Raw genomic sequence first — 27,648 nt, forward strand, 5'->3', positions numbered from 1 at the left:
ATGAGAACTGGACAGAGACACACAGACACTGATTAAAGAAAGCAGGTCATGCATTCTGTCATCTGGACTAGTCTCTCCTGCACACCCAGAAGGCAAACTGCAAAGCTCCATTTAAAAACCTCAGTGTTTGTCACCAGCTGAGCAACTCCACTCTGCAGGAAGTTTGACAAGTGCCTGATGAGTCTGCTCTCAGAACTGAAGTGACTAAAAAAAACACCAGAACACTTCAGGCAAGAGTCTAATGAAAGTCTTCTTCAGCATCAGGACAGAAAGAAGAGCTTAAGGATCAGAGAGGATGTGGCAAAGGCACTCTTCAAAGCAGCATTCATGAAACAGCAAATCCAGCAATAAGCAAGGATTAAAGAACACAGCAGGAGGGCGTCCCAGGGCACCTCACCCTGGCTGCTGCATGATGCTGACAGTGCCTCAAGGGGAAAAAGAGGCAGGCAAAGTCCTAGGAGTGTGAGGAAGACTCTTGCTTTTCTCCTGCTCCTTCACTGACCAACACATCTGTGAAGCTTAACCCTCAGAACAAATGTGAATGAGGGCAGGGAGGAGCCAGTGGCCTTTGATGATTACCTTCTGCAGTTCAGTCAGAGACTGCAAATTTGCAAGACAACAATCACCACCTTCCCCCCCCAGCCCTTTTTGGTCACAGGCTGAAACAGCAGCCTCTGATGAGAGGAGCTGACCTGTCCTGCCCACAGCAGCTCCTGGATGGACTCAGGTATGAGCAGCTTCTTTTAAAATATCAGGAAATAAGAGTATCACAGAATGGCCCAGGTTGAAGGGGTGTCCTGAGGTGATCTGGACCAACCCCTGCTCAAGCAGCATCAGCTACATCAGGTTGCCCAGGAGAGAGTCCAGTCAGCTGCTGAAGGCCTCATCCAGCCTGGCCCTGAGCACCCCCAGGCAGGAGGCAACCACAGCCTTCCTGGGCAGCCTGTGCCAGAGGCTCAGCAGCCTCACACTGAGCAACTTCTGCCTCAGCTCCACTCTGACCCTGCTCTGCCTCAGCTCCAAACCCTTCCCCTGGGCCTGGCTCAGACCCCCTCAGCAGAAGTCTCTCTGCAGCCTTCCTGCAGGATCCTTTCAGGTGCTGGCAGCAGCTCTGAGGTGCCCCTGGAGCCTTCTCCTCTGCAGGCTGCACAGCCCCAGCTCCCTCAGCCTGTGCTCCCAGCAGAGCTGCTCCAGCCCTGGCAGCATCTTTGGGGCCTCCTCTGCACTCCCCCAACAGTCCACAGACTCATTTCTGACTTTCAGATCTTTTCTCCAGCAACGTAGAGGCTCTAAACAGGATTCACTACTTCCAACAGCTATACTCAAGGACAACAAAGCCAGGCCCTGGAGTCCTTTTTCTTGCCAGGCCCACAGCAGGCAGCTCCTACCTGGGTCCAAGCAGGTGAACTTGCAGCACTCCTTGGGGTCCTTGCGGTACTGCTGGCAGCCCTGGGGCCGCTCGCACAGCGCAGCCACACACATCTCAGGCTCCCCATTGTGACAAGTGCAGCTCAGGCAGGGGTCATTGCCCTTGGGAGTGAAGTAGTAGCCTTCATCAACAATGTTGTCCTTGATGTCAACACAGGTCTGGCCTGGAACAGAAACACACATCAGTACCCCGGGAGCCTGCCAGCGGGAGCCCAGCCGGCTGCGGCAGGAAGGGCTCTGCGGCAGGAAGGGCTCTGCGAGCCTGAGCAGGTCACCAGTTCCAGGTCACCTTCACTCCACAGCAACTCTTACAGGGCTCTCCAAGGAGTGGTGAAGATAATGGCTGGTCTGGAGGCTCAGAACAGACCCAGTGAGTTTGAAGCACTTAATGGAGCCGACAGGCTCTCAGGGGCCCTCTCTGAGCCACAGGGAGGTGAGTGGGCAGAGGAGGTTAAGCTTCCTTGGCAGTGCCTGCTGCAGCTCCCTCCCTCCCAACGCTTAAGAAAAGCCAGGGCTCCTCTGGCTCCAACCTGGAGGACATTCAACAGATCAGGACTGAAAGGGAAGCCAAACAACAGCAATTCCACTGCCCAGCAAAGGCAGCTCAGGAGTCTGCTGCCCACTGAGCTGAGGGCAGGTACCAGAGCCAGAGAGAGGGATCACAGCCAGCTGCAGCAGTGCTGGAGGAGGGCCTGCCTCCTCCCCCCCAGGCACAGCTCCACAGAGAATTTCACACTGGGAGAGCTGTGCAGGTTTGCAGCTCAGCTCTTGCTGCAAGCAGGGTCAGTTGTCAGGTCCCAACAGGCTGCTCAGGGTTCTGCCTGATCTGGGCATGAAAGCCTTCAAGGACAGAGGTCACACACCCTCCCTGGGAGTCTGCTGCACTCTTGAGGGCCCTCATGATTAAACAGTTTTAGCTGGGAGTCTTCCTGCTCCAACTCAATGTCCCTTGGTTCTTGCCATGCACCTCTGTAAGGAGCTTGCCCCCAGCTCCTTAACCTCCTTGTCAGTGCTGGCAGGCTGCCCTCAGGTGCCCTGGCAGCCTTCCCTTCTCCAAGCTGAAGGAATCCCTCAAGATAAAGGACAGGCACTTCAGCCCACATCACCTGACTGGCCCTCAGCAACCTGCCTCAGCTTGTCAAGGTCCTGTCAACATTTTCTTGCACCACATCACCTGAACTTGGACATAGAGTTCTCTCTCTCATCAGCTTACACTCCTGGTGCCACTACCCTCTGCTTGACATTTTGGCAAAGCTGTGGCCTGCCTCTCAACATCATCCTGAAAAGATGGCCTCTGCATCAGGTGTCTCAAACACCACCTGCAAACACTGCCCATGCCTGCTGGCACAAAGCCTTTGGGAGCAAAGAAATGCAAGGTGTTTCCCCTGTAAGTCAGCAGCTCCACCTGCCTCTTCCCCCTCCTGGTCCTACTAACTGGCTGGGAAGAACTCAGCAGAATCTGGCTATGAAGTGTTAGTTGCTTCATTTCCCATGGAAGTAAGAGTGATACTCATGAGGCCCTTTTTAAGCCCTTTCCTCCAGTATCTCCTGGGGCTGACAGTGCTGCTCAGGGGAGGCTGATCCCCACACACTGCCACGCTCTCCATTCCAACCAAGCACAAAGCCAACTTCCCCTCCCTTTGTGTTCTTTCCCTGCCACAGGCAGAAAGGTTAATTAACCATTTCCCCCCCTTTTTACACTGGTATCCCAGCAGACAGCAGAGAGACCACCCCCCAATGCCAACTCACTCCTTTTGCAGAGGAAGGAGGACTTCTCGTAGCAGTTCTCGGCGTACCAGCTGTGCAGGCCGTGGTGCCGCAGGGTGGGGAAATGGAAACACTGCAGCTGAGCACAGAGAACGTTCTCCTGCTCAGACATGGCCGTACCAAAGATGGGGTCAGGGGGCAAAAACACTTCTGAAGAGCCTGGAACAAGAGGCATTGGTGTAAACAGCCTGTGGGCAGGCACAGCCTCAGCAAGGCTCTGCACTGGCACTCAGCTCATGCACACCAAGGCTGCCAAGAGGCTGCTGGCCTCCAGCTTCCCTAGCGGCTCTCCTCTGGGGGAAGGCGAGCAGTGAGGAGGGAAGGGGTGACCCAGAGCAGAGCCTGCTGCTCTCCAAGGACTGGGTCATTTCATCCCCCTGCAGAAGCAGGAGTTGTGCTCTGCTGTCTCTACAACTGCTGCCTTCCAAAGCGCCAGGGGGTTGCCTGCCAGTGGCTCTGCAGGCCTCAAACACCACCGTGCTTGGCCACATTGGCTGCTGCTGGAAGGAGACTGCTGGTGCTGAGCCAGCCCCTGACACTGCAAGCACCTCCCAGTGCTCCCAAAGACGTGTCCTGTGCAGCACACAGAGCTGCCACCCAGAGTGCAGAGCAGCCCTGTGCTGAGAACAAGGCTGCAAGGCCCCTCCTGCTGCTGCAGAGGTGCATGGGGTGGAACCTTTGGTCCCCCAGCTCAGAGGCCCCTGTGAGGGCTTCCCAAGGCTGCAGGAGGTGTTGAAGGCATTTGACAACTGCTGAAACGTTTCTGAGCAGGGTCCTGCTCGCTGTTAGCTCTGCTGGTACACACAGAGGCAACAGCAGCTGTGGGAACTGGCCTGGTTTGGATGTTTTCAGAAGCCTGCTTCCCAAAGCTCTGTGCTTAAACATCTGCCTGTGACAGCTCTTGCAGCTGGCACATTGCACAGCCTGCTCACACAGTCCTTCCAGGCACTGCTAGGCACGGGCTTGTTTCTTGCCTGTTTTAAACACAGCTAGGTTCTGCTATCACCTCCCAATAATGGCTCACAATTGCCAGGCTTCAGGGCCCTAAAGCAGTTTTCAGACAGACACCAGGAACTGGAGGAGAGAAGACTCTGGGGATACCATGGAGCAGCCTTCCAGGACCTGAAGAGGCTACAGGAAGGCTGCAGAGGGACTGTTCCCAAAGGCCTGCAGGGACAGCACCAGGGGCAATGGTTTGAAAGGAGAGCAGAGCAGATTGAGATTGGATGTGAGGAACAAGTTCTGCCCCAGGAGGCTGCTGGAACACTGCAGCAGGCTGCCCAGGGAGGTGGTTAAGGCTCCAGCCCTGGAGCTACTCCAGGTGAGGCTGGAGAGGGCTCTGGGCAGCCTGCTCCAGTGGAGGATGTCCCTGCTGAGTGCAGGGGGCTGGGCTGGCTGAGCTCTGGAGCTCCCTTCCAACCCAACCCATTCTGTGAGTCCAGAATCTGCCTCACTGCAAGTCAGTGAAGCCTAAGCTAAGTTTGTTCAGAAGCTACTGCACTGCTGTGTTCTTGCACTGCTCTGTGCTTCACTTCATGTAGCTATCCCTTTATGAATCAGAACTGAGCAGGCAGTACTGAGGAGGCATCAAATGAAACAGAATCAGGATATAGACAGGTAGAAGGATTTTATGGCTCCCTGCCTGCAAGCTCTGGCAGCAGATGGCAGTGCAGTCAACTCCCAGAGCTCAGGAAGGGCCTTTTAACCCGGGTTTTATCTGGGGCTTCACAAGGGAAACCAACAGCTCTGTCCAGACCAGAAATCCTCCCTGCCTTGCCCCTGCTGCCCAGAGACACCTCTGGGTGCTTTAAGGTACTAAGGAAGGGTTGCTGCTCCTGTCTGCAGCAGGGGGAGCGACTTCAGTCAACTCTTTCCACTCAAGTGACCAAAATAAAGCACTCTTTATCTGCATGGCAGCAGAGTCATTAAGTACAGTCCTTAGGGAGCTCTGCAGGCCTCTGCTGCTTCTCACGAGCCAAGAGCCAAGTTTCTGGGACTGGGCTGGGTGGTCTTCTGAGGTCCCTTCCAGCTCCTACTCTGTGATTCACTACTTCTCCACTGTTACTGTGCTGGCAAACCACACTCACACTCGAAGACGCTTGCCATGGCCCCTTCCAGTAGTCCCCTCAGAAGCCTACCTTTGTAAGCTACTTCCCAGTGACCTTCCAGAGAGTGATTTCGATTGGTGATCACGTACTGGTAGCCAACCCAGAACCTACACAACACAAAGAAATCCACTCAGGCTCTGCAGACACAAACCAGAAACATCACAGCAAATTCAAAGACATTTCACAGAACCTTCCAATGTCTTCAAATTCCATTTCAAACCATCCTGATTACTTTTTCCTTAGCATTTCATGCCCAAGCATTGCACCACAGACACTCAGAGGGAGAGAGCAAAACACCTGGAAGTTTTGTGTGCTCAATGGTGGGAACTCCCTGGGGGTTTGCATCCCTGATTTGACTCTCTTGTTGAGGCAGCACTTCTCAAACCCAACACCACACAAGATCATCCAGAAGTCTAATGTTTCATAAACACACACAGCTTATGTCAGGCTGCTCTGGATCAAACCTCCAGGGACAGACCATTGCTGAACCACTCCTGGTGATCTGCTCATGGCAGCAAAACAAAAAGCCAAACAACAGAAGATATTTGCTGAGACCTAACAGAATGGATTCTCTACAGCCACCAGGACACAGTCCTTGCAACTCAGAATGGCTTCTTCACATCATTCTGACCTCAAACTCTGAGTCTTTGTCAGAGCAACTGGGGCTTAATGGAAACAGAAATCCTGTGGCAAAATTCAAGGAGTTCTTGCCAAGCAAGGTAGTGCTGCAGCAGTTCATTACAAAATCCTTCCCTGCTGCAGTTCAAGAATGCTAGCACAGTGCTGAGACAGCCTGAAGACTCTGAATTGTAGCCTGGCAGTGTTAACTAAAGCAGGGGCTCCAGGTGGCCAGGGCCGGAGCTCGGCAGCGTGCCCACGCTGGGCTAGCAGCCCGGCTGAGGTCACCTCGCCCCGAGACCTTCCAAGCAAACTGAACCACCAGCACCTACCACCCAGAAACCACTCTGCTGCCACAGGAGGCCTCTGTCCTCTCCACCCTACTGACCTGCGCTGGTCCTTCCTGACAAAAGCCTTCTCTTCCAGGTCCCACTCCTGCGCCAGGATGAACCTCAGCTCCTGGTCGGCGGTGAAGGTGGCGAGGGAGCCGTTCACGCGCTGGCATGTCTGCACCGCGTCCCAGTAGTTCTCCCCGCTCAGGTACACTCGGTAGCAGCTGGCTGTGCCCTCGTAGTGGTGCCAGCCTGTTGGGCACTTTCCTAGGAAACATGGAGAACAGAAGGGAAACCATTCCCCCCAAGTAAGGATCTTCCAGGCGTCTAAGCAGTTGATGGCTGCAATGCGTGACCCCTGGGATGTGCGCACACGAGCGCTGCTGAGTCTGGAGAGAAGACCTGATCCATGTCTATCAATATCTGAGGGGTGGGGGTCAGGAGGAAGGTGCCAGGCTCTGGCTGGTGGTGCCCAGGGACAGGACAAGGAAAACTGTGGATGAGCTGGAAGCCAGGGGGTTCCATCTCAACACAAGGAGACATTTCTTTAAGGTGAGGATGACAGAGCCCTGGAGCAGGCTGCCCAGAGAGGCTGTGGAGTCTCCTTCTCTGGAGACTTTCAGAACCCACCTGGATGTGTTCCTGGGTGACCTGCCCTGGGTGTTGCTGCTCTGCCAGGTGGGTTGGACTCGACCTCTAGAGGTCCCTTCCAAGCCCTCCCATTCTGTGACTCTGTGCTTTCTGCTCACTTTCCAGGGGACGATCCTCCACGCGAGCTCCCACCAAGAGACAAGGGCTCAGCTACCCCCCTGCTGCAGGCACAAAGCACCACTTAAACCACAGGCTTGGTTCTCCATAATTGCAGTGAGTTGCAACAGAAAATTGCAGCTCCAGTTTCCCAAACCCAGCAGAACTCTGCATGCATTGGCCTGCTGCTGAAACTGTGCCACTGAAGGAGGTGCAGGCCACAGCGATGCACAGAACCCTCCACGGGCAGCTGGACGAGAAGAAAAAGATCACCAAGAATCCTGGAGCCATTTCTCATGCACAAGCATTAACACTTCTGCTCAGTCAGTCAGCAGAAAGATGGCCCAGGGTTCCCAGTCTGCAACTTACTGCTGAAGCGCACAGGCTGTGCCACGTTGACGGTGTGGAAGCGAGTGGTGTCCCCTCCTCTCCCTCTGCTGTGCCTCGAGTCCACATTCTCCTTCCCATGGTAAGGTCGTTGGTCCCCTGTCAGGCCTGGGCACCAGAAGGAAGAGTCAGCAGTGGCAAAAGAAGATTCCATTGAGCCAAGCTCTGTCTGGGTGCTCGTTCAGGGTACGCATTGACAAGTAACACAGGTGCTGGAGCCCTGCGCCAACAGGGTGCCCAAGGCCAGGCTGGGTTAGTGGAAGGTGACCCTGCCCATGCCAGAGGGGGTGGAACTGGATGATCTTCAAAGTCCCTTCCAATCTAAACCATTCTATGAACCTCCTGCTTGCAGAACTGCCACTCTGCAGCTGCTTCATCTCACAGCTGTGTGTTTGAGGAATTAAGACAACTTCTGATGGAGAGGGTCCAGAGGAGGACCACAGAAAGGATCAGGGGGATGGAGCATCTCTGCTATAGGGACAGGCTGAGGGGGCTGGGGGTGTTCAGCCTGGAGAAGAGGAAGCTCCAAGGAGACCTTAGAGCTGCCTTCCAGTACCTGAAAGTTGTCAAGGTCTGGAACAGGATGCTCAGGGAGGTGGTGGAATCCCCATCCTGGAGGTGTTTGAAAACCAGGTAGACATCAGACTTCAGGGCATGGTTCAGCAGCCATGGTGGGGTTGGGCTGATGGCTGGACTTGATCTTGGAGTTTTTTCTCAACCTAATGAGTCTATAATCTATTAAGGTAATCACAGAATGTCAAGGGTTGGAAGGGACCTCCAGAGATCATCCAGTCCAACCCCTGCCAGGGCAGGGTCACCAAGGGCAGGGCACAGAGGAATGGAACTAGGTGGGGTTGGAAAGCCTCCAGAGCAAGAGACTCCACAACCTCTCTGGGCAGCCTGCTGCACAGTTCTGTCATCCTATGATCCTATTATCTGGGTGGAAAGAGCTGCAGAAGGCCCACCAGAGAATACACTCCTTGAAAGAGAACCCTGAAGAGCAAGGAAGCTCTCCAGCTGGAGGCCAGGAAGAGCACAGCACCCAGCCTGCCCTGGGCTAATGGGATCAGCAAGGGGTACTGCATCACCAGGCTATCCCAGGAATTACATGTCCAGAGATCACCAGGAAGGAATGGCTGTGCAGAGCACACTCAGGTGGCCTTGCAGGACTACAGTGGCAGCCCTGCTGTTCAGTACTAGAATGTGCCTTTGTCACTGGCAAGATTTATTCTGAGATTTTAGAGTGATCCTGAGACACTAAAACAAAAAAGGGAAATCTGTGATTGTATTGAGACTTGATAACTACTGGAGAAGGCTTTGTCAAAGATGAAGTGAGCCCAGCAGGGGAAGCTCTCCTTTCCCACATCACTGAGGGGTAGCAGCTCAGCCCCAAGAGCAGAGAGAGGGAAATGCACCAAGCATTAGCTGCCTTGCAGACCTGGGAGCAGGTGCAGCACCATATGGCTGCCCCTGCGCAGCTCCGCACAACGCCCACGAGCCCTCAGCAGCTCACCTCCCCCAGGAAGAAACACCAGTGCCCAGGTTTTACCAGGAGAGGTGAAGAAAGGGCTACTTGGGCTAACATCTTCAGCTGAAAGGGTTTATGGCAGATGCTTTGACAAAGAGCTGCTCTGCTCCCAGGCAAAGGGAGTCCAGGCAGCCCTGGCCCAGGAGCAGGGCACCGGCTCCTGCCTCGGCAGCTGCCCGCGTCAGCAGCCTGGCAGCTGGAACCAGGCAGGACCGGAGAGGAAGACAGCAGCCACTCCTTTTCCAAGCCCAGCACTGCCAGCTGCTTTATTGAACTTGTGCTCTTCAGATGTCCTGCTGCTTCTCTGTGACCTGAGAAGAGCAGCAGGGCCAAGCTGTGCTAGGGCAGTAATGAAAGAGATGCTGAGGAGCCTCTAAGTCACTTCCTGCCACGAGAAGCTGTCACAGATTCTGGTGGCAAGGGTGTGACTGGAGAGCCTGGGCAGACAGACACTGACTGTGGTGTAGAGGTCCTGCTAGGGCCATGATTCCAGGAGCTGAACATTGCATTTTGGGGATGTGAGAGATTTTCAGAGCTAAGCCAAAGCCCTCCCAGGGGTCTCAGGGTGCTATGGCAGATGATGTCAGAATCAGACTGCTGGTGAAGCTACCAAGCCTTACCACATCTGATGTGTCCCAAGGTTGGAGCTGCTCCTGTTAGAACACAAAGGTTCAAACCACAAGCTGCCCTGTCCCCCCAGGTTCCAGTTTTCCACCCAGCACATTACCTGCTAAAAGCTTGGGGAAAAAAACCTTTTAATTCCATCTTGTAATTTGAGAGGTGGGAGAGCTTGGGATTAAATCCAGGTTTGTGCCTAAGGATTTGGCAAGAGAGGTGAGAAATCCCCAGGGGGGAGATTTTTCTCACACCAAGCAGCTCCTGGCTCTGTGCTATCAATTGTATCCCACAAGGCAACAGCTTCCAACCACCAGCAGCATCCTGCTGTGCTGAGCACTGCTCCAAGTCACAGACCCACAGGGAAGAGCTCAGCATTTGAACACCACAAAGCAGGGGGAAAGGATGCATGGTGGAGGAGCTCAGCTCAGGAAAGCTGTGCACCAGAGGGGTTATGGTCACTCTGAAGGAGGAGAGGAGCTCCTCAGCACACAAATGTCAGCAGCCACTTCAACCACACACAGCAGCCTTGGCTACACAAGACACAAAGCTGCTCCTCAGCACTGCAAACCAGAGTGCTGTAGCTGCACCTCCAGCAGGCTCCACAGAGGAGGCTCTGCAGACTCCAGGATGATTTAGGGGGCATGTGCTGGGGCAGGCCACCTCCAAGTCTGCACATTTCCTCCTGATGCAGTTTCTGGGGCAGTGTTTCAGGGCAGCACACAAGATGACATTGCTCAGGATCAGCACTTACAGTGAGCTTCCCAGTCAGATGGTTTCTCCATGACAGCAGGTTCCCCATCTCAACACAAACCCACCCTAAAACAGACAGCTTGCCATGGAACTGCTGGGCAGCTCCCAGCACTGCCAGCCACTGCTTGTGTGGTCCTGGGCAGCAGGACTGCCAGGATGGCAAACTGCTCAGTGCCCATTGAGGCCTCAGGCTCCTGGGGAAAAACATCCCTAAGAATTCATCTGACTGAAACCTTCCAGTGCTCTTATTCCTGACCAAGCAGGCCTGGAAAACAGGACTCAAGCAGCCCATAATGAGGAGCATGGTGCTCAGCAAGGGTGTGTGCTGCAGGCTGCAAATGACACCATCTGGTCACTACTCCCAGGGAGAGGGGAAGCAGAATACACAGCTGAAGGCTGGCAAAGTGGCTTCACTAAAGACCCTGACATTTCAGACATCCTTATTCTGTTCACATGTAACAGGACATCCAGCCTGTGGCAAAGGAACCAAAGAGAGGGAAACAGCCAGGGCTACACCCAGCCCTGCCCCACTCCTGCTGCTGAGAATGGATCTATGAGCAGAGGGCCTGCAAAGGAGGTCAGGTATCCATCTGGAGAGGCTGATCTGATCTTCCAGTGGCAGGAAGGCTGGGAATGCAATGAGCAGTAGAAGGCAAACTGCAGAGTCCTTCCTTCTTATGGGATTCAACACAGAACTCTGTCAGAGGGAAATGTTCTCCTTTGCCTGCTTGTACAGAAACAGGAGGAGCAGAAGGAACAAATGCCCAGCTGCACAATTCCCTTCCCAAGGCCTGCTCCTACCCTTCCACAGAGCACACCACTTGAGGATGAACTATTTTTAGGATCAATTACTGTTGATATGGAACAGTACACAAATGCCATGAGGCTCCACTGCTTCAGCAGAAAAGATTTGCAAGCAGATGCTCCACAAAGGCCTCCCAGCAGCCTGCTCACCAGAGCGAGCAGCCTGCGGGCTCCGTCTGCCAGAGAGGGCTGGGGGCCAACCGCTGCTGCAGATGCCACTGCTGTGCCCAGGGGGAAGGACAGAGGGAACAGCACTTTACACTCTGCAACTATGGAACCAAAAGGCATTCTATGTTTTAAAGGAAAGTGGTCACTCTGGAAAGAGAGAGAAGAAACAACCCAGCAGCAAGGGTGAGTGCCTGCACGGGCTGCTGGAAGCAGGAATTCCGTCAGGGAGAGGCTCAGGCTGGGAGGGACCTCGGAGAGCATCTGCTAAAACTCCCCCACCATGGGCAGGGACAGCTCTCAGACAGACCTGGGGGAGCCAAGGCCTCATCCAGTCTGGCCCTGAACACCCAGACACTCACTTAGGCTGTCAATGAGTTAATGTCTTATCTGTGTTCTGAAAGAAAATGTCAGAACAGATCATTCTAGTAAGAGTCCTAAGGTTTGGGTGTTCCTTGTACTTCAGACAACACAAGAGCATCAAACTAACTCCTTAATGATTCTCTACTTTCCACAGGAGCTTTGTTGTTAACATGAATGAAACCAGGCCCCAAAAGATGAGCTGAAGCCACAGTGCCAAATAACTCACAGTGCTTCTGACTTCCACCTTTGGAAACCCCATGGTGACTCAGCAGTCACTGAAACACACATTCACCACCTCCACAAAGCTCACTGCCACTGAGCTTCTCCACCTTGGAGTGTGCCATTAGAAGCTCAAAGGTTGGAAGGTAAAAGGTTTCCCAAGCAGCTTCAGGCTCCTGCTTGCAAGCTTTCTTTTCATACCTCTTAAATTAAAGGTATTTTAATTCTCTAAGTTTCCCAAGCCCAAGTGGCTTCACTAAGCAGTTCTTTCAGGGACCAGCCTGGCTGGGCTGAAATGCAGAACCTTAATTAAAATGTGTTTAAGTTTAGCTGAATCATCTCATGGTTGCTCATCTAAATCCAAAGTATTTGCTAAATTTAAAGCTGCATCATCTCTGGTTCACTCAGTGACCAAAGTGATCACTCTTGACTCTTACTGTCTGCTACTATTATTAGTAGCAGCAGCTCTCCAACCAACAGCTCAGCCCTCAGTCTCTCCCATGGGTTGGTTTCACCAGCAGAGAATCACAGAGTGGGTTGGGCTGGAAGGGAGATCCAGAGCTCAGCCAGTCCAAGGCCCTGCACTCAGCAGGGACATCCTCCACTGGAGCAGGCTGCCCAGAGCCCTCTCATCTGGAATAGCTCCAGGGCTGGAGCCTCAGCCACCTCCCAGGGCAGCCTGCTGCAGTGTTCCAGCAGCCTCCTGGGGCAGAACTTGTTCCTCACATCCAATCTCAATCTGCTCTGCTCTCCCTTCAAACCATTGCCCCTGGTGCTGTCCTTGCAGGCCTTGGGGAACAGTCCCTCTGCAGCCTTCCTGTAGCCTCTTCAGGTACTGGCAGGCTGCTCTGAGGTGTCCCTGAAGCCCTCTCTGGGCTGCACACCCCCAGCTCCCTCAGCCTGTCCTCGTAGCAGAGCTGCTCCAACCCCCTGATGATCTTTGTGGCCGTCCTCTGGGTCTGCTCCATCAGGTCCATGTCCCTTCTGTGCTGAGGTCAGCAGGTGAGGTCTCAGCAGAGCAGAGTGGCAGAATCCCCTCTCTCAACCTGCTGGCCACACTGCTTTGGCTAAGGCAGAAGGAACCCAAGATCTTCTGAGCTTGCCCTGGCCTGGGATTTACTTTCATTCCTGCTGTTCCCTTTTAGGCTGCAGCACATCCCTCCCCTACACACTGACACATCAACCTGTCCTCATTCTTGACAGCTCTCCAGAACACAAGCCCTTCAACACCCATTCCAGGTGACAAAGCTATGCCACCAGTTTTTTATTACAGGTATCACGAAGCTTTTACCCCCTGCACCAGTAGTTCCTGTTCCTCTGGTTGGCTGGCTATGCTCCTTGCATTGCTGTGCAAGTACCTCAGGCCTCTCCTAACCACCACACCCAGCTGGCTCCTGCACTGACATGGAGCTGATGGAGCAGGTCTAGAAGAGGGCCACAAAAATGGTCAGGGGGCTGGAGAACCTTTGCTACTAGGACAGGCTGAGGAGCTGGGGTTGGGCAGCCTAGAGAAGAGAAAGCTCCAGGGAGACCTTAGGGCAGCACTCCTGAAAGAGGCTGCAGGGGAGCTGGGCAGGGACTGCTCAGAAGGGCTCGCAGTGACAGGACGAGGGACAAGGGTTTGGAACTGGAGCAGGGCAGGCTCAGGTTGGACAGCAGGAGGAAGTTGTGCACAGGGAGGCTGGGGAGACACTGGGACAGGCTGCCCAGGGCTGGGCTTGAGGCTCCATGCCTGGAGACATCCAAGCTCAGCCTGGCTGTGTCCCTGTGCAGCCTGCTCTGGCTGGAGCTGTCCCTGCTGCCTGCAGGGGCCTGGCCAGGATGCCCTTGGGGCTCCTTCCCAGCCCAGTGCCAGCTGTGACTCTGGGCTGAGGAGTCTTCTCAGCTTTACTTACCTGGACAGTCAACTTCATCACTCTCATCCTCACAGGTGGGCCACCCATCACACTGCCAGTTGGAAGGGATGCACTGGATGGTACCACTCCGGCAGGCAAACTGCCCTGGGGTGCAGCGGAGCTCTAGGAGAGAGGAAAGTTGCTTGCTGGAAGTGCTGCTCAGCCCTGCAGCCTGTGCACCATCCATGGACACCACCTCTGTAACTCCACTTGTTAAAAGTGGCTCTGTTTCAGGTCACTTCCATGTTTGAAACTGCATGGCTGCAGTTTATCAGAGGCAGGAGCTGCTTTGCAGAGCTTCAGGGAACAATTCCCTCGGACAGCTTCCCGCAAGCAGCCCCCAGCAGCGTTCCCCTTCCCTCCTCCCGAGGCCCTGAGCACTCCCTCCTGTCTGTCCTCAGAACCAAAGCTCAGCAGGACTGTGCTAAGGGAGTTAAGTCCTAAATGACCCAATAAATCCAGAATCCCATCCCTATCCCAGTCAGGAGGTGCCCTGCACAGCACCCAGCCTGCTTCAGAGTCCCTCCCCAGGACTGTCACAACTTCCAGATCCAGGAAGCTGCTTCACTCCCCAGCTCCAGCTCTGCCCCGGGACCTCTCCAGAGGAAGACATCCCTAACAAACTGCCAGTGTCTGCAGAGATGCAGCTCCTGCTTCTGCAAGAGCTCTGCCATCACCACCCAGCCCTACACAAAGCACCACTTCACAGCACCAAGTGCCACAGCCCAGGGATTCAGCTTCACTTTCTGTCCTCAAAACCTTCTGCAGGGAAGAAGAAAACCCAAACCCAACCAACCCAAGTCTGTCTGAGCAGGTGAAGAGCTGCAAGCTTGGTCCCAGCCAGCAGCTCTGCAGCTCACCCTTGGCCCCCACAGGCTTGCCTGCACCAGACCAGTGCCAGCCAGCTCCCTCCTGGAGGGCAGCTGCCAGGGTGCCTGCAATCATTCTCACAGACTTCACAGAATGGTTTCAGTTGGAAGGGACCTTAAAGCTCATCCAGTGCCAGCCTCCTGCCATGGGCAGGGACACCTCCCACCAGCCCAGGCTGCTCAGGGCCTCATCCAGCCTGGCCCTGAGCACCCCCAGGCAGAAGGCAGCCACAGCCTCCCTGTGCCACAGTCTCCTCATCATCACTGTCAAGAATTTCTTCCTCCTCTCCACTCTCAGCCTCTCCTCTCCCAGCTCAAAGCCATTGTTCCTCATCCTGTCACTCCCATCCCTTGTCACAAGTCCCTCCCCAGCTCTCCTGGAGTCCTTCAGGTACTGGAAGGCTGCTCTGAGGTCTCCCTGGAGCCTTCCCTTCTCCAGGTTGGACAGCCCCAGCTCTCCCAGCCTGGCCCCACAGGGGAGGTTCTCTCCAGCCTTCTAATCACTTAGTGGCCTCCTCCAGACCTGCTCCAGGTCAAAGTATCATAGTATCATAGTCAGGGTTGGAAGGGACCACAAGTCCTTCTTGTGCTGGGGGCCCCAGAGCTGCAGGCAGGATCTCAGCAGAGCAGAGGGCAGAATCCCCTCCCTGTGCTGCTCTCTCCCTGCTCTGGCTGCAGCTCAGCTCTCAGCTGGCTCTGGGCTGCCAGGGACCACTGCTGGCTCCTGCTGAAAAATTCTGAACAAGTCAGGATGTTTCCTTCCCAGCTGCAACAATCCCAGGTAAGCTCTGTCTAGAGAATGAGCACCTTCACAGAAGTGTGGAGCAGCCCACAAGCATCCTGGATCCTAAAGAAGGCAGCAGGGAGGAACCCCTGCAAGCATTTCACACTGAGGCTGTCTATTCTCTCACTGTTCACAGGCTGAGAAGAGAGCTGCAACTGCTGCCACTGCCTCCCTGAAACATAATTCTGAACTAAGGCAAGGCAGAGGTCACACCTAAGTGCTCAGCCAACAGGAGCAGGTGCAATAAAACCAGTCCCTCACAGCAACAGCTGTACTCATGCACCCAGGCACTGCTACAGGATATTGGTAACAGGCTGCTAATTCAGTGCCAGACTAAAATCCAGCTCCAGCACTGGTCTCTCTTCAGAGCACAGCCCTGCTCATCTGGAAGAAGAAAAGCAGGCACATCCTCTTAGCAACCACCCACTCAGAGCAAGCATTCAGGTCACAGTGGCTCAGAACTCAGCAGCCCTGCCAGACTGCTGATGGCAGCAGCAGCCCCTACAGGGCTCACAGGGCTGCTTTCCCCCCTGAGAGCTTCTCTCCACCCAAAGAGCTAAAAGAGAGCGAGAAATGTAAAACCAAGTAAGTAACAATGGTCACAATGCTTTATTCTCCCCACCCAGCACCCAAACTGAAGCAATTTGTCTAGCCCCAAGTGGGAAAGGGCACCAAAAGGCTCAGCTTCACTTGCCCAATGCAGCCAAAAAGTGAAATACCATTTTACACTACAGAAAACCACCAAGCAGCTCCTCCAGCTGCAGCAGAACCTGCCCAGTGCCAAGGTGAGAGAGGAGCAGCAGCTCTCCAGGAAGCACAGCTGCTCTGGCCACCAGCAAGCAGCTGCAGGGAAGCTCTGTCACAGCTTCAGCTCTGGAAGTGACAGCTGGCCCTGTGCTGGCTGCTCCAACACAGGAACCAAACCACCACTGAGCTTGGAAAAGACCTCTGAGAACGCTGAGGCCAGCTGTACCCCAGCTACCATCAGCAGCAGGGCAGAGTGAGGCTGAAGATGAGGAGGAAATCCTTTCCAGTGAGGGTGGCGAGACTGGCACAGGCTGCCCAGGGAGGCTGTGGCTGCCCTCTCCCTGGAGGTGTTCAGGGACAGGCTGGATGAGGCCCTGAGCAGCCTGGGCTGGAAGGAGGTGTCCCTGCCCATGGCAGGGGGCTGGAACTGGATGAGCTTGAATAGAATAGAATAAACCAGGTTGGAAGAGACCTTCAAGATCATCGCGTCCAACCTATCACCCAACACCACCCAATCAACTAACCCATGGCACCAAGCACCCTGTCAAGTCTCCTCCTGAACACCTCCAGGGATGGTGACTCCACCACCTCCCCAGGCAGCCCATTCCAATGGGCAATCCCTCTCTCTGTGTAGAACTTCCTCCTGACCTCCAGCCTGAACTTCCCCTGGCGCAGCCTGAGACTGTGTCCTCTTGTTCTGGTGCTGGCTGCCTGGGAGAAGAGACCAACCTCTGCCTGTTTACAACCTCCCTTCAGGTAGTTGGAGAGAGCAATAAGGTCACCCCTGAGCCTCCTCTTCTCCAGGCTAAGCAGCCCCAGCTCCCTCAGTCTCTCCTCACAGGGCTGTGTTCCAAGCCCCTCACCAACTTCGTTGCCCTTCTCTGGACTCGTTCCAGCAAGTCAACCTCCTTCCTAAACTGAGGGGCCCAGAACTGGACACAGTACTCGAGGTGTGGCCTAACCAGTGCAGTGTACAGGGGCAGAATAACCTCCCTGCTCCTGCTGGCCACACTGTTCTTGATGCAGCCCAGGATGCCATTGGCCCTCTTGGCTGCCTGAGCACACTGCAGGCTCATGTTCATCCTACCATTAACCAGCACCCCCAGGTCCCTCTCTGTCTGGCTGCTCTCCAGCCACTCTGACCCCAGCCTGTAGCACTGCCTGGGGTTGCTGTGGCCAATGTGCAGAACCCAGCACTTGGATGTGTTCAGTCTCATGCCCTTGGACTCTGCCCATCTGTCCAGCCTGTCGAGGTCTCTCTGCAGAGCCTCTCTACCCTCCAGCAGATCAACTCCTGCCCCCAGCTTGGTGTCATCAGCAAATTTACTGATGATAGACTCAATGCCCTCATCCAGATCATCAATAAAGATGTTAAAGAGCACAGGGCCCAGCACTGATCCCTGGGGGACTCCACTACTGACTGGCTGCCAGCTGGATGTGGCACCATTCACCACCACTCTCTGGGCTCAGCCTCCAGCCAGTTCCTAACCCAGCTCAGAGTGCTGCTGTCCAAGCCAGGGGCTGACAGCTTGGCCAGGAGTTTGCTATGGGGGACGGTGTCAAAGGCCTTGCTGAGGTCCAGGTAAACTACATCCACAGGCGTCCCCACATCCACCAGGCGGTCCCTTCCAACCTAAAGCATTCTATGCATCATAGCACAGAACCAGAGAATGGGCTGGGCTGGAAGGGAGCTCCAGAGCTCAGCCAGTCCAAGGCCCTGCACTCAGCAGGGACATCCTCCACTGGAGCAGGCTGCCCAGAGCCCTCTCCAGCCTCACCTGGAGTAGCTCCAGGGCTGGAGCCTCAGCCACCTCCCTGGGCAGCCTGCTGCAGTGCTCCAGCAGCCTCCTGGGGCAGAACTTGTTCCTCACATCCAATCTCAATCTGCTCTGCTCTCCTTTCAAAGCACTGCCCCTTGCCATCGATGCATGGATCTGTGGGAGACCATCACAGGCACAGAGCCTGGCTTGGCAGGCAGCCCTAGGAGCCAGGTGAGCAAGGGAAGGCTGCAGGGAACACTCCTGTCCCTCTGGCTTCACACATGCCATTGGTGCCCCATGCATGACACAGGAGCAGTGCAGATGCAAGGACTCCAGCCCAGCATCAGAGGCATTGCAGACATGCCAGCTCCATGCTGCATGCCATCACTTCCTGCAGCACAGGCACTCCTCTCTGAAGAATGTGCATGCATGCATCACAGGATCTCAGGGGTTGGAAGGGACCTCCAGAGGTCATCCAGTCCAACCCCCCTGCCAGAGCAGGGGCACATAACCACAGCACCTAGTGCAGGTCAGACAGGGCTGGAAAGCCTCCAGAGAAGGAGGCTAAAAAGGAGAGTAAAAACCTCTCCTATTAAAGCTCCACTCAGAGCAGCTGAAGAGCTGTTCCCAATGGGAACCATGCTGGATCTCTTGCACCTATTATTGCAGGGCAAGGAGCAGGAACTGCTGTGCAGCTCTGCTGCAGAGAGGGCAGAGTGACACCAGCTACAACACTACAAGATGACCATGTCCCTGCTCTGCCAACACCAGGACTTCCCCCAAGGGCTTCAGTGACAGGATGAGAGGGAATGGATTGAACCTTGAGAGGGACACATTTAGACTGGAGATAAGGAAGAAATTCTTTGCAGTGAGGGTAAGGAGACTCTGGCACAGGCTGCCCAGGGAGGCTGTGGCTGCCTCCTCCCTGGAGGTGTTCAAGGCCAGGCTGGATGAGGCCCTGAGCAGCCTGGGCTGGTGGGAGGTTAGAATTAGATGATCTTTGAGGTCTCTTCCAACCCAAACCATTCTATGAACACCTCCTGAGCCATTCTGACCCAGAGCTCACATCCCAGCTCACTGAGCTACCCAACTGATTGTGCAGCTTCTGGAAGAGCTTCACCTGAGCTGTCTGGCTTCCCTGAGATGCCTGCTGTGGTTCAGCGCAGGGAGAGCAAGGTGCAGCTCTCTGGGCTGCAAGTGCTCTCTGCTGGCTCCTGCTGAGCTTCTCCCCCAGCACCCCCAAGATCTTTTCCTCAGGGCTGCTCTCAAGCCACACTGCTCCTAGCTATTGATGGCAACTCACAGCAAGGGGAGAAGAGGAAGAAAGGAAGTAAAACTCTCAGCTCCTGGCAGCACACACCCTTTCTCCAGCAGCTGCTAGAGCAGGAGCATTTTGTGTTTGCAGTGCAGTCAGCAATCTGCAGTGGCAGGAGTTCAGCTCCAAGCAAGCAGCTGCTGGGGCAGAGGCACTGCCACAACATGAGCTCAGAGCATCAGCAGGTGCCTGGAAGTGAAGGGATGGAAATGCAGCCTCCTGGACAAGGCACATCAGCACTGCCATGACCCACACAGGAGGGCTGCTGCTTCTTTAAGGAATCAGATGCAGAGTTCAGGAATCTCTGCTGTGACACAGCACAGAACACAGGCTGAAATCTCCTTCCAGAGCAGTTCAACTCCTCTGGGGTTTGCTGGGCAGGAGAGCCATGAAGCCTATGGAAACAGCAGCTGCAGGCTTTGCACTACAGGCAACAAACTTACAAAGCATCCTGCAGCTGCAGCAGAGTGAGAACATGAAGACCCCTCCAGCAGCAAGGTGTCAGCCTGCAGCCTCCTCAGCTCATCTCACAGCGCCTGCACTGTGCCAACCCCCAGCAGCCCTGCCCACCCCTGCTGCCTTCTGCCAGTGGTGACAGGGAGGCCCAGGGAAGCCACACAGCTTGCCAAGGCTGCAGCTGAGATGAGCCTGTGAGCAGAAGTCAGCTGTCCTGCCTGTGCTCCACAACAAGGCTCTGTGTCTACCCTGAAGCCCAAGCAATCTGCTGGCACAGCCCTGCCTCAGCTGAGGTTTGTCTTTCAGCAGCAAGGATGAACAGCAACCTGTTCTCTGCCAAGCCCTCACCTCTCCTCTCCAGCAACACTTTGTGAAGAGCTACACATTGGCCCCAAGGAACTCCTGAAGCTGAGGAAAACAAAGAGAAGGAAGACTGAAATGGGGGTCAGGCCATGCAGCAGCTCTACAAGCTTGATGTATAACCCAAGGTGAAACTACTGAGTGAAGGCCACAAAACCCAGTACCAGCTGCAAATAGCTTTGCAGCCCCCAACACAGAAGGAGAGCCTGGCACAGGCTGCCCAGGGAGGTGGTGGCAGCCTCATCTCTGGAGGTGTTTGCAGCCAGGCTGGAGGTGGCTGTGAGCAACCTGCTGTGGTGTGAGGTGTCCCTGCCCATGGCAGGGGCTTGGGACTGGCTGAGCCTTGAGCTCCCTTCCAACCCTGACAGCTCTGTGGTTCTGAGGGAGCAGGCACAAAGGAGGGCCACAAAAATGATCAGGGGCTGGAAATGCTCTGCTACAAGGACAGGCTGAGGGAGCTGGGGCTGTTCAGCCTGGAGAAGAGAAGGCTCCAGGCAGACCTAAGAGCAGCCTGCCAGAACCTGAAGGGGTTATAGGAAGGCTGCAGAGAGACTGTTGCCAAAGGCCTGCAGGGACAGCACCAGGGGCAATGGCTTGAGATGAGAGCAGAGCAGACTGAGATTGGAGGGTGGCAGAACACTGGCACAGGTTGCCCAGGGAGGTGGCTGAGGCCCCAGCCCTGGAGCTGTTCAAGGTGAGGCTCAACAGGGCTCTGGGCAACCTGATGTAGTAGAAGCTGTCCCTGCTGGACTGGATGAGCTTTGGAGGTCCCTTCCAACCCAACCCACTGTAGGATGATTGGATGACAACCTGCCCACGAGTCACTCACCTGACAGGAGTCTTGCCAAAGCTAGTCCTGGACCTGTAATTTGAAATGTGAGAGAAAACTTACAAGACAGTTGGAGACTGAACATGAATCAAACACTGGAATGAGCAGGCAGGATTATTGAGAGACACAGAGTGCCCTAAACCAAGGAGTCCTTAGCTGCCAAATGTTGTTCTCCTAAACCCAGACCTTTCACTCAAGCAGGGATCTGAATCCACAGAAACCTCCCTTTTCATGTGCTGAGAGCACTGCTCTCATCTGCTGAGCTTCACTGGGATGGAGCTGGAGAACTGGCTAGGCATACAAGCCCAGGACTTGCTGTGGCTGCAGTGCAGCTGCATGTGCTGGAGATCAGCTGAAGAGCAGGGCTGGGGCTTGTACCTCAGCTGCAGGAGCCAGGGCAGGTTTGTGCCTGCCTCAGGTGCACCTCACTCACCCTCCCATCACACTCCTCAAGGCTGGCCCTGGCAGAGCTCCTGGCATGGGTTATGTTTACAGGCTGAAGGGAAAGACAAAACTGCTTCCTGCTTCCTGTGAGCCTCTGCTGGTCCCAGGCCAGAGGAACCAACCTGTGTGACTCCCAGAACGCTTCAGGCTGGAAGGGGCCTGCAGGATCACCCAGTTCCAGCCCGCTCCCCCAGCCCAGGCTGCTCAAGGCCTCATCCAGCCTGGCCCTGAGCACCTGCAGGGGGCACAGCCTCCCTGGGCAGCCTCAGCCTGCCCTGCACTCAGTTCCCTCTGTCACTACCAGCCCTTGTGAGCAGTCCCTCCCTGGCTCCCTCGGCCGTGGGGCACGGCAGGCTGCTCCAAGGCTCCCGGGAGCCTTCCTTTCTCTGCTCAGGCTGCAAGGGGCAGCTGCAGCCATCAAAAGCTGACTGAGCACTAACAAAGCAGAGCTCCAGCTGCTGTGCCCAGGCCACTCACTCCTTGTCCAGCAGGCCCTGCTCACACTGCACCTCGGGCCTGCAGCTGCTCCTCGCTCTGGCAGGTTCTGGTTTAACACATTTGTTTCCTAAATCTGAGTTTTTTCCCCTTCATTTTTTTCACAGCCTGACCTATGCTAACTCCTAGGAGCAGAAACAGATCCTAGCACCTCCAGCAAGCAGCCTGACCCCCGAGGCCCCAGCTCCCAGAGGGTTTGCTCCACACAGGCCTGCACACAAGCCTCAGGAACAAGGCAGCACCAGGAGCACCACACACCCCCAGAGGGCTCCAGAGCTCACATTTGTGCTCCAGAGCTGCTGTTTATCGAAGCAACATTCCCAACACAGTAGCACAAAGGTTTGCTTGAATCAATACTCAGAAGATATGTGGGGGAAAAAACTGTCCTGAAGCCAACCCTCTGCACTTGAGAGGCAGTTTTCATCTCCTGGACTTCTCTCCAGTCCACAGAACTGTCAGGGTTGGAAGGGACCCCATGGGCAAGGACACAGCACAGCAGGTTGCTCACAGCCACCTCCAGCCTGGCTGCAAACACCTCCAGAGATGAGGCTGCCACCACCTCCCTGGGCAGCCTGTGCCAGGCTCTCACCACCCTCCTGGGGAAGAGCTTCTTCCCTGGAGCAGGTAAAGACATCTCACACCCAACTCGTACAAAGCAGGGCAGTGCTGCTCAGCAGTCAGTCCCTGAGCAGCCTCCAGTGCCCAGAGAAGCTGACTTGGAACTTGAGGATGCTCTGACAGTCTTTGAAGAGGTTTCCTTGGGTTTGTCGCTGAGGTATCACCAGTCCCACACAAAGCCTCTGCCCTCAGGCAAGGGAAGCCACCCCTGGACAGTGCTTCCCCCCAGCACCAGAGAGATTTTCACCACCCATTCATCTCCCAGCAGGTCTCTTGAGGTCACCTGGAGAACCTCACTCCCACCAGGTTTTTGACTGGTCCTTAGCCCAGGCCCTGCTGCACTCAGTGTAGCAGAGGGAGAGCACAGCACCTCGCAACACAGACAGACCAGACCAGGACACCACCACCTTGCTTCCCGAGAGGAAAACTCCTTCTGCAGCTCCCAGGACCCCATCACACAACTTACCCACGCCACAGAGGAAGCTGCTCAGCAAAACTGGCTCCATTTGCTGCTCCCCAAATCACAAACCCACAGAATCAGTAAGATCTAAAGCCTGCAGAAGAATCAAAGGCTATGGAGCAGAGCACTCTGTTCTCATGGTCAGTTCCACAGTGCTCAGCTGTGCTCCCCAGGGCTGCTCCCGCTCAGGCCTCAGGGCATGCAGCTGTGGTTCATGCCCCTGAGGAACACAGGGCTAGGAAAGCACAAGGGCCCAGGGCAGGAAAAAGAGCCTCCTGCTGTGCACACAGCCAGGGACAACCCACACATACTCTCAGAGGTCATTCCTGGAGTTATAATTTCATCAGCAAGTTTGCAGATGGCACCAAGTTGGGGGCAGATGTTAGTCAGTTAGATAGAAAGGCTCTGCAGAGGGACCTCGACCGACTGGACAGATGGGCAGAGTCCAATGGGATGGCATTCAACAAGTCCAAGTGCCAGGGGCTGCACTTTGGCCACGGCAATCCCAGGCAGAGCTACAGGCTGGGGTCGGAGTGGCTGAGAGCTGCCAAACAGAGAGGGACCTGGAGGTGCTGATCGACAGCCACCTGAATATGAGCCAGCAGTGTGCCCAGGTGGCCAGGAGGGCCAATGGCATCCTGGCCTGCATTAGGAATAGTGTGGCCAGCAGGAGCAGGGAGGTCATTGTGCCCCTGTACTCTGCATTGGTTAGGCCACACCTTGAGTCCTGTGTCCAGTTCTGGGCCCCTCAGTTTAAGAAGGACATCGAAACACTTGAGCGTGTCCAGAGAAGGGCAACAAGGCTGGGGAGAGGCCTTGAGCACAGCCCTGTGAGGAGAGGCTGAGGGAGCTGGGGGTGTTTAGCCTGGAGAAGAGGAGGCTCAGGGGTGACCTCATTGCCCTCTACAACTACCTGAAGGGTGGTTGTAGCCAGGAAGGGGTTGGCCTCTTCTCCCAGGCAACCAGCACCAGAACAAGGGGACACAGTCTCAAGCTGCGCCAGGGGAGGTTCAGACTCGAGGTGAGGAGGAAGTTCTTCACCGAGCGAGTCATTCGGCATTGGAACGGGCTGCCCAGGGAGGTGGTGGAGTCATCGACCCTGGAGGTGTTCAAGGGGAGATTGGACGTGGCACTTGGTGCCATGGTCTAGGCATGGGGTCTGTGTTGATAGGTTGGACTCGATGATCCTCGAGGTCCTTTCCAACCTAAGTGATACTGTGATACTGTGATCCCCTTCAGCAGAACCTGTGGGCTCTGAAAACGAACAAGGACAGGTCAGAGGCACTGCCAGCCCATCAGGTCATTACAGCTGTGACAGCACCCCAGCTGGAAGCTGACTCCTTGATGACCAACCCCAAGGACCATTCTGCACTGCCCAGTGCTCTGTCACAGCAAGCTGGATCACCCCAGCACAGGCCTCTGCAGCACACACAGGGAGAGGAGCAGCCCCCTCCCCTCACCCCCTCTCACCAGCTCTACCTGCACCCTGCCTGGGCTGGGAACTGACCTGGACTCTCCTTGCTCACAGGAGTCATTCACTGCAGCTCAGTCTGCTCTGTCTGCAGGGCACACTCAGTGCCAGGAAGGATTAAAAGAAACCAAAACAAATTAAACCCAAACAAACAACCTCCCAACCCCCCCCCGCCCCCCCAGTAAAACACCAGCTGGGGCAGTGCAAGAGACCCAGCACTCAGCCAAAGCACCAGCCTGAATGGGAGCCCTGGCTGGGAATGGCTAAGCCTCTGGGAAACACAGACTCTGTGCTTTGTGAGGGTGGACAGGTGATCCTAAAATGGAAACAGGGAAGAAAGGAAAGAGATCTCCCAGCTCCTCAGCACAGCCAAAGCTGCACAGAAACCAAACCCTGCTACTGGACTAAGCTGTAAGAACAGTGGGAATTGAGCAGTGCAACACCCCAGGCCCAAGCCCAGTTGATTCTCATAGCAGTGAGGATGATGCCAGCCTAGCACCAGCGCTGCCTTCACCTCTCCTCCCTCCAGGCTGTTCCCTTCTGGCAGCAAGTAAATAGGTAGTGAGAAAAAGCAAAGCAGAGTGCTGGCACCCAGAGCACAAATCAGCCAGACCCACGGGGACTCCAGAACCCATTCACATGGCTCACACTCCTCTAAAAACCTCCTTTGTGGCTTCAGAAGTGTTGCAGAGCCCTAGGTGGGACTTCTCTAGGACAGCACTGACAGGTGACCCAGGCTGTGCATCACCACACCTTTGGCCTTTGCCTGAGGAAAGCCTTTCAGCAAGCTGATAAGGAAAGCACTGCTCACACCTCCCAGCTGAGCTCACTACCCAGGCCCAAGGAGGTCTGAGAAAGGCAAGATGAGGAAACCACAGCATGCAGTGCAAGCCAAGAGCCAGCAATGCCTGCCTGGATCTTCAGGCAGCAAGAAAGCCACAGGAGGTTGGTTGAGCAGCGAGCTGCCAGCACACTGCACACTGTCACCACTGCCCTGGGCTCCATAGCTGCCAGCTGGGGTAACCACCCTCTGCAAGACACCCAGGGGCTTCCTCACCTTTGACAGCACCTTGTGGCCTGACAAAAGGGAAGACACAGCCTTAAGAAACCAGTGGAGTGTGACAAGGAGCAGCAGAAGCAGAGGGACAGAGGAGACAAGTGCCAGGAGTGCAGGGTTCACCAAACCCCAGTACTTATGAAACAGGCTTGTGGGTGCTCAGCACCATGGAATGGCTCAGGTTGGAGATCATCTACTCCAAAGCACCTCTCAACTACACTCAGCTGCTCAGGGCCTCATCCAGCCTGGCCCTGTGGGGAAGGGGCACCCACAACCTCCCTGGGCAGCCTGTTCCAGTGTCTCATCTGAAATACACCACAAGTACCTCTGGTTCTCAGCTCTGCCTTCACATGGTTTCAGCATTGCCTGCACCTCTTCCCTCCCAGGGAGCATCTGCACTTGTCCCCCACGGATCCAGCCTCCAGAGCAGTTCAGAACCACCTCTTCCAACCAGCTGTATTCTCAGGAGGAAAAGTCCACATCCTACCAAGTCCAGAGCAATATTTGCTCCTATGCAAAGCAGTTTTCACTTCAGAAGGATCACCAGAGAAGGGAGCTGCATTTCCTTGGGGCAAAGAAAACTACAGCTAAAACCCCAAACCACAGCTGAAAACCCAAACCCAAGCTAAAGCTGAAGCACCCCAAGGAGTGGTCTGTGGGGATCAGAGGATTTTCCACAGGACAGAAACAAACCTCACTCTCCAGTTTTCAATGAACTGCACTGATAATTTCTTTAGATCAGGTCTGAACAAGAGGAGTGTTCAGATGAGACAGGATAACAGCAGCTCAAGAGCTGCCAGGGCAATCCCAGAGTGATGGAGGCTGACTGGCAGCCACTACTGCGTGGCAGGTAGCAGCTGCCAGGTCTCAGCAGCGCTCGCAGCAAGCCCCCAGCAGCCCTAGGTAGCCTTCCACAGGACAACAACCAGCACCTGACTGCTCCCCATCCCATCCCCAGGACAGGGTGCTTAAGCACCTCCTTAAACCTTCAGGAGGTGAAAAATCCAAGCACATCTCTAATGCAAGCACAACATTGAAGGCCATGCGGGGAGACTCTGGCACAGGCTGCCCAGGGTGGCTGTGGCTGTCCCCTGCCTCAGGGTGTTCCAGGCCAGGCTGGATGAGGCCTGGAGCAACCTGAGCTGGAACAACCTGGGGGGGCAGGGAACCTGTACCTGAGCACTATTCAAATGCAGACAACACTAAAAAGAGCTTTTGCTCCTGTTTCCTTCTTTTGCCCCTCCCCCTCTTGCAGAAGAGCTGACGAGCAAGCAGGCAAAGCACTCAAAAGCAGAAGTTCAACACAGAAATATCCTGCCCTCAAATGCAGAAGTCCCATTCTTCCCTGGGGCAGGGGCTGGGGTGCAGGGGCTGATGCTGTGCACAGCATTCCCCACTCAGCTGCAGCTGAGCACAGCAGGATTAGGCAGCCTTAGCCGCTGCTGGCTCAGTCCACACGCTGGGAGATGCTGTGCTGCTTTCTGCCGTGGTAAAACAAACACCTGAACAGAAGTGTCAGGCAAACCTCTAGGCTGAACAGTTCCATCAGCAGTAATCTTCTCACTCCCCACACCTTCCAACAGCTCAGGTGCTGCTGGTGCTCTCCAACTACCTTCCATTCTGCACTGGCCTCAGGTATTGCACCATGAGGCCTGATCTCTGCCCTCCTCTAGCTGCCACACCAATAGAAACATCCAGCCCCATGACTGCTCAGAAGGACACAGGTGAGCATCAAACAGCAGCCTTGGACCCTTTCTCTGCTTACTACCAGGACTGAGGGGGAACAATGCTTCTGATTGTGTACTTGGATCTCACTTGGCCCTGCAAGATCTGCTTTTCCTGTCAGCAGACAAAACACAGATACTGAAGGGCAACGTGGCTTTGGGTAAAGCTCTCCTTGCTCACACAGAGGTGAGACCTGGCACCTACCCCTTCCCTCACTCCATTTATCCCCCCACAGAGATCAGAGGGCAGGGCTGGGCTGGGCAAGCCACAGTCCAGGCTAGAGCTGACATCCCTGGGCACCGATATAAGGGCACTTCAAACCTCAGCCACTGTGGCACTACCTACTCTGCCATGCAGGCCAGAGTGGCAAAACACACACCCATGCAGGCTTCAGCATTTCCAAGTGGCAGCCAAAGGTCCCTCAGGAAGGTGCATCTACAGCCAGCCCAGCACACCCAGTGCTGTTTCACCAGCAGCAGCTCTCAATCCCACTTTCCTGCTAGCTTCTTTCCCAGAGAACTCCCTTGGA

The 27,648-nt window shown here is 55.2% G+C and overlaps 1 protein-coding gene across 1 annotated transcript in view; it reads right to left on the minus strand.

The window, feature by feature from the left end:
* Positions 1–27,648, minus strand: part of DGCR2 (DiGeorge syndrome critical region gene 2) — a 43,368-nt gene that overhangs the window by 9,017 nt on the left and 6,703 nt on the right. Inside the window, 6 exon segments of the mRNA XM_068161923.1 lie at positions 1,389–1,592; positions 3,178–3,354; positions 5,334–5,410; positions 6,310–6,520; positions 7,370–7,495; positions 13,730–13,852. Coding sequence (XP_068018024.1) covers positions 1,389–1,592; positions 3,178–3,354; positions 5,334–5,410; positions 6,310–6,520; positions 7,370–7,495; positions 13,730–13,852 — 918 coding nt within the window.

This window comes from Melanerpes formicivorus, unplaced genomic scaffold (genome assembly GCF_026170545.1).
Source record: "Melanerpes formicivorus ecotype bairdi unplaced genomic scaffold, bMelFor1.0.p_v2 SCAF_60, whole genome shotgun sequence".
Lineage (NCBI taxonomy): Eukaryota > Metazoa > Chordata > Aves > Piciformes > Picidae > Melanerpes > Melanerpes formicivorus.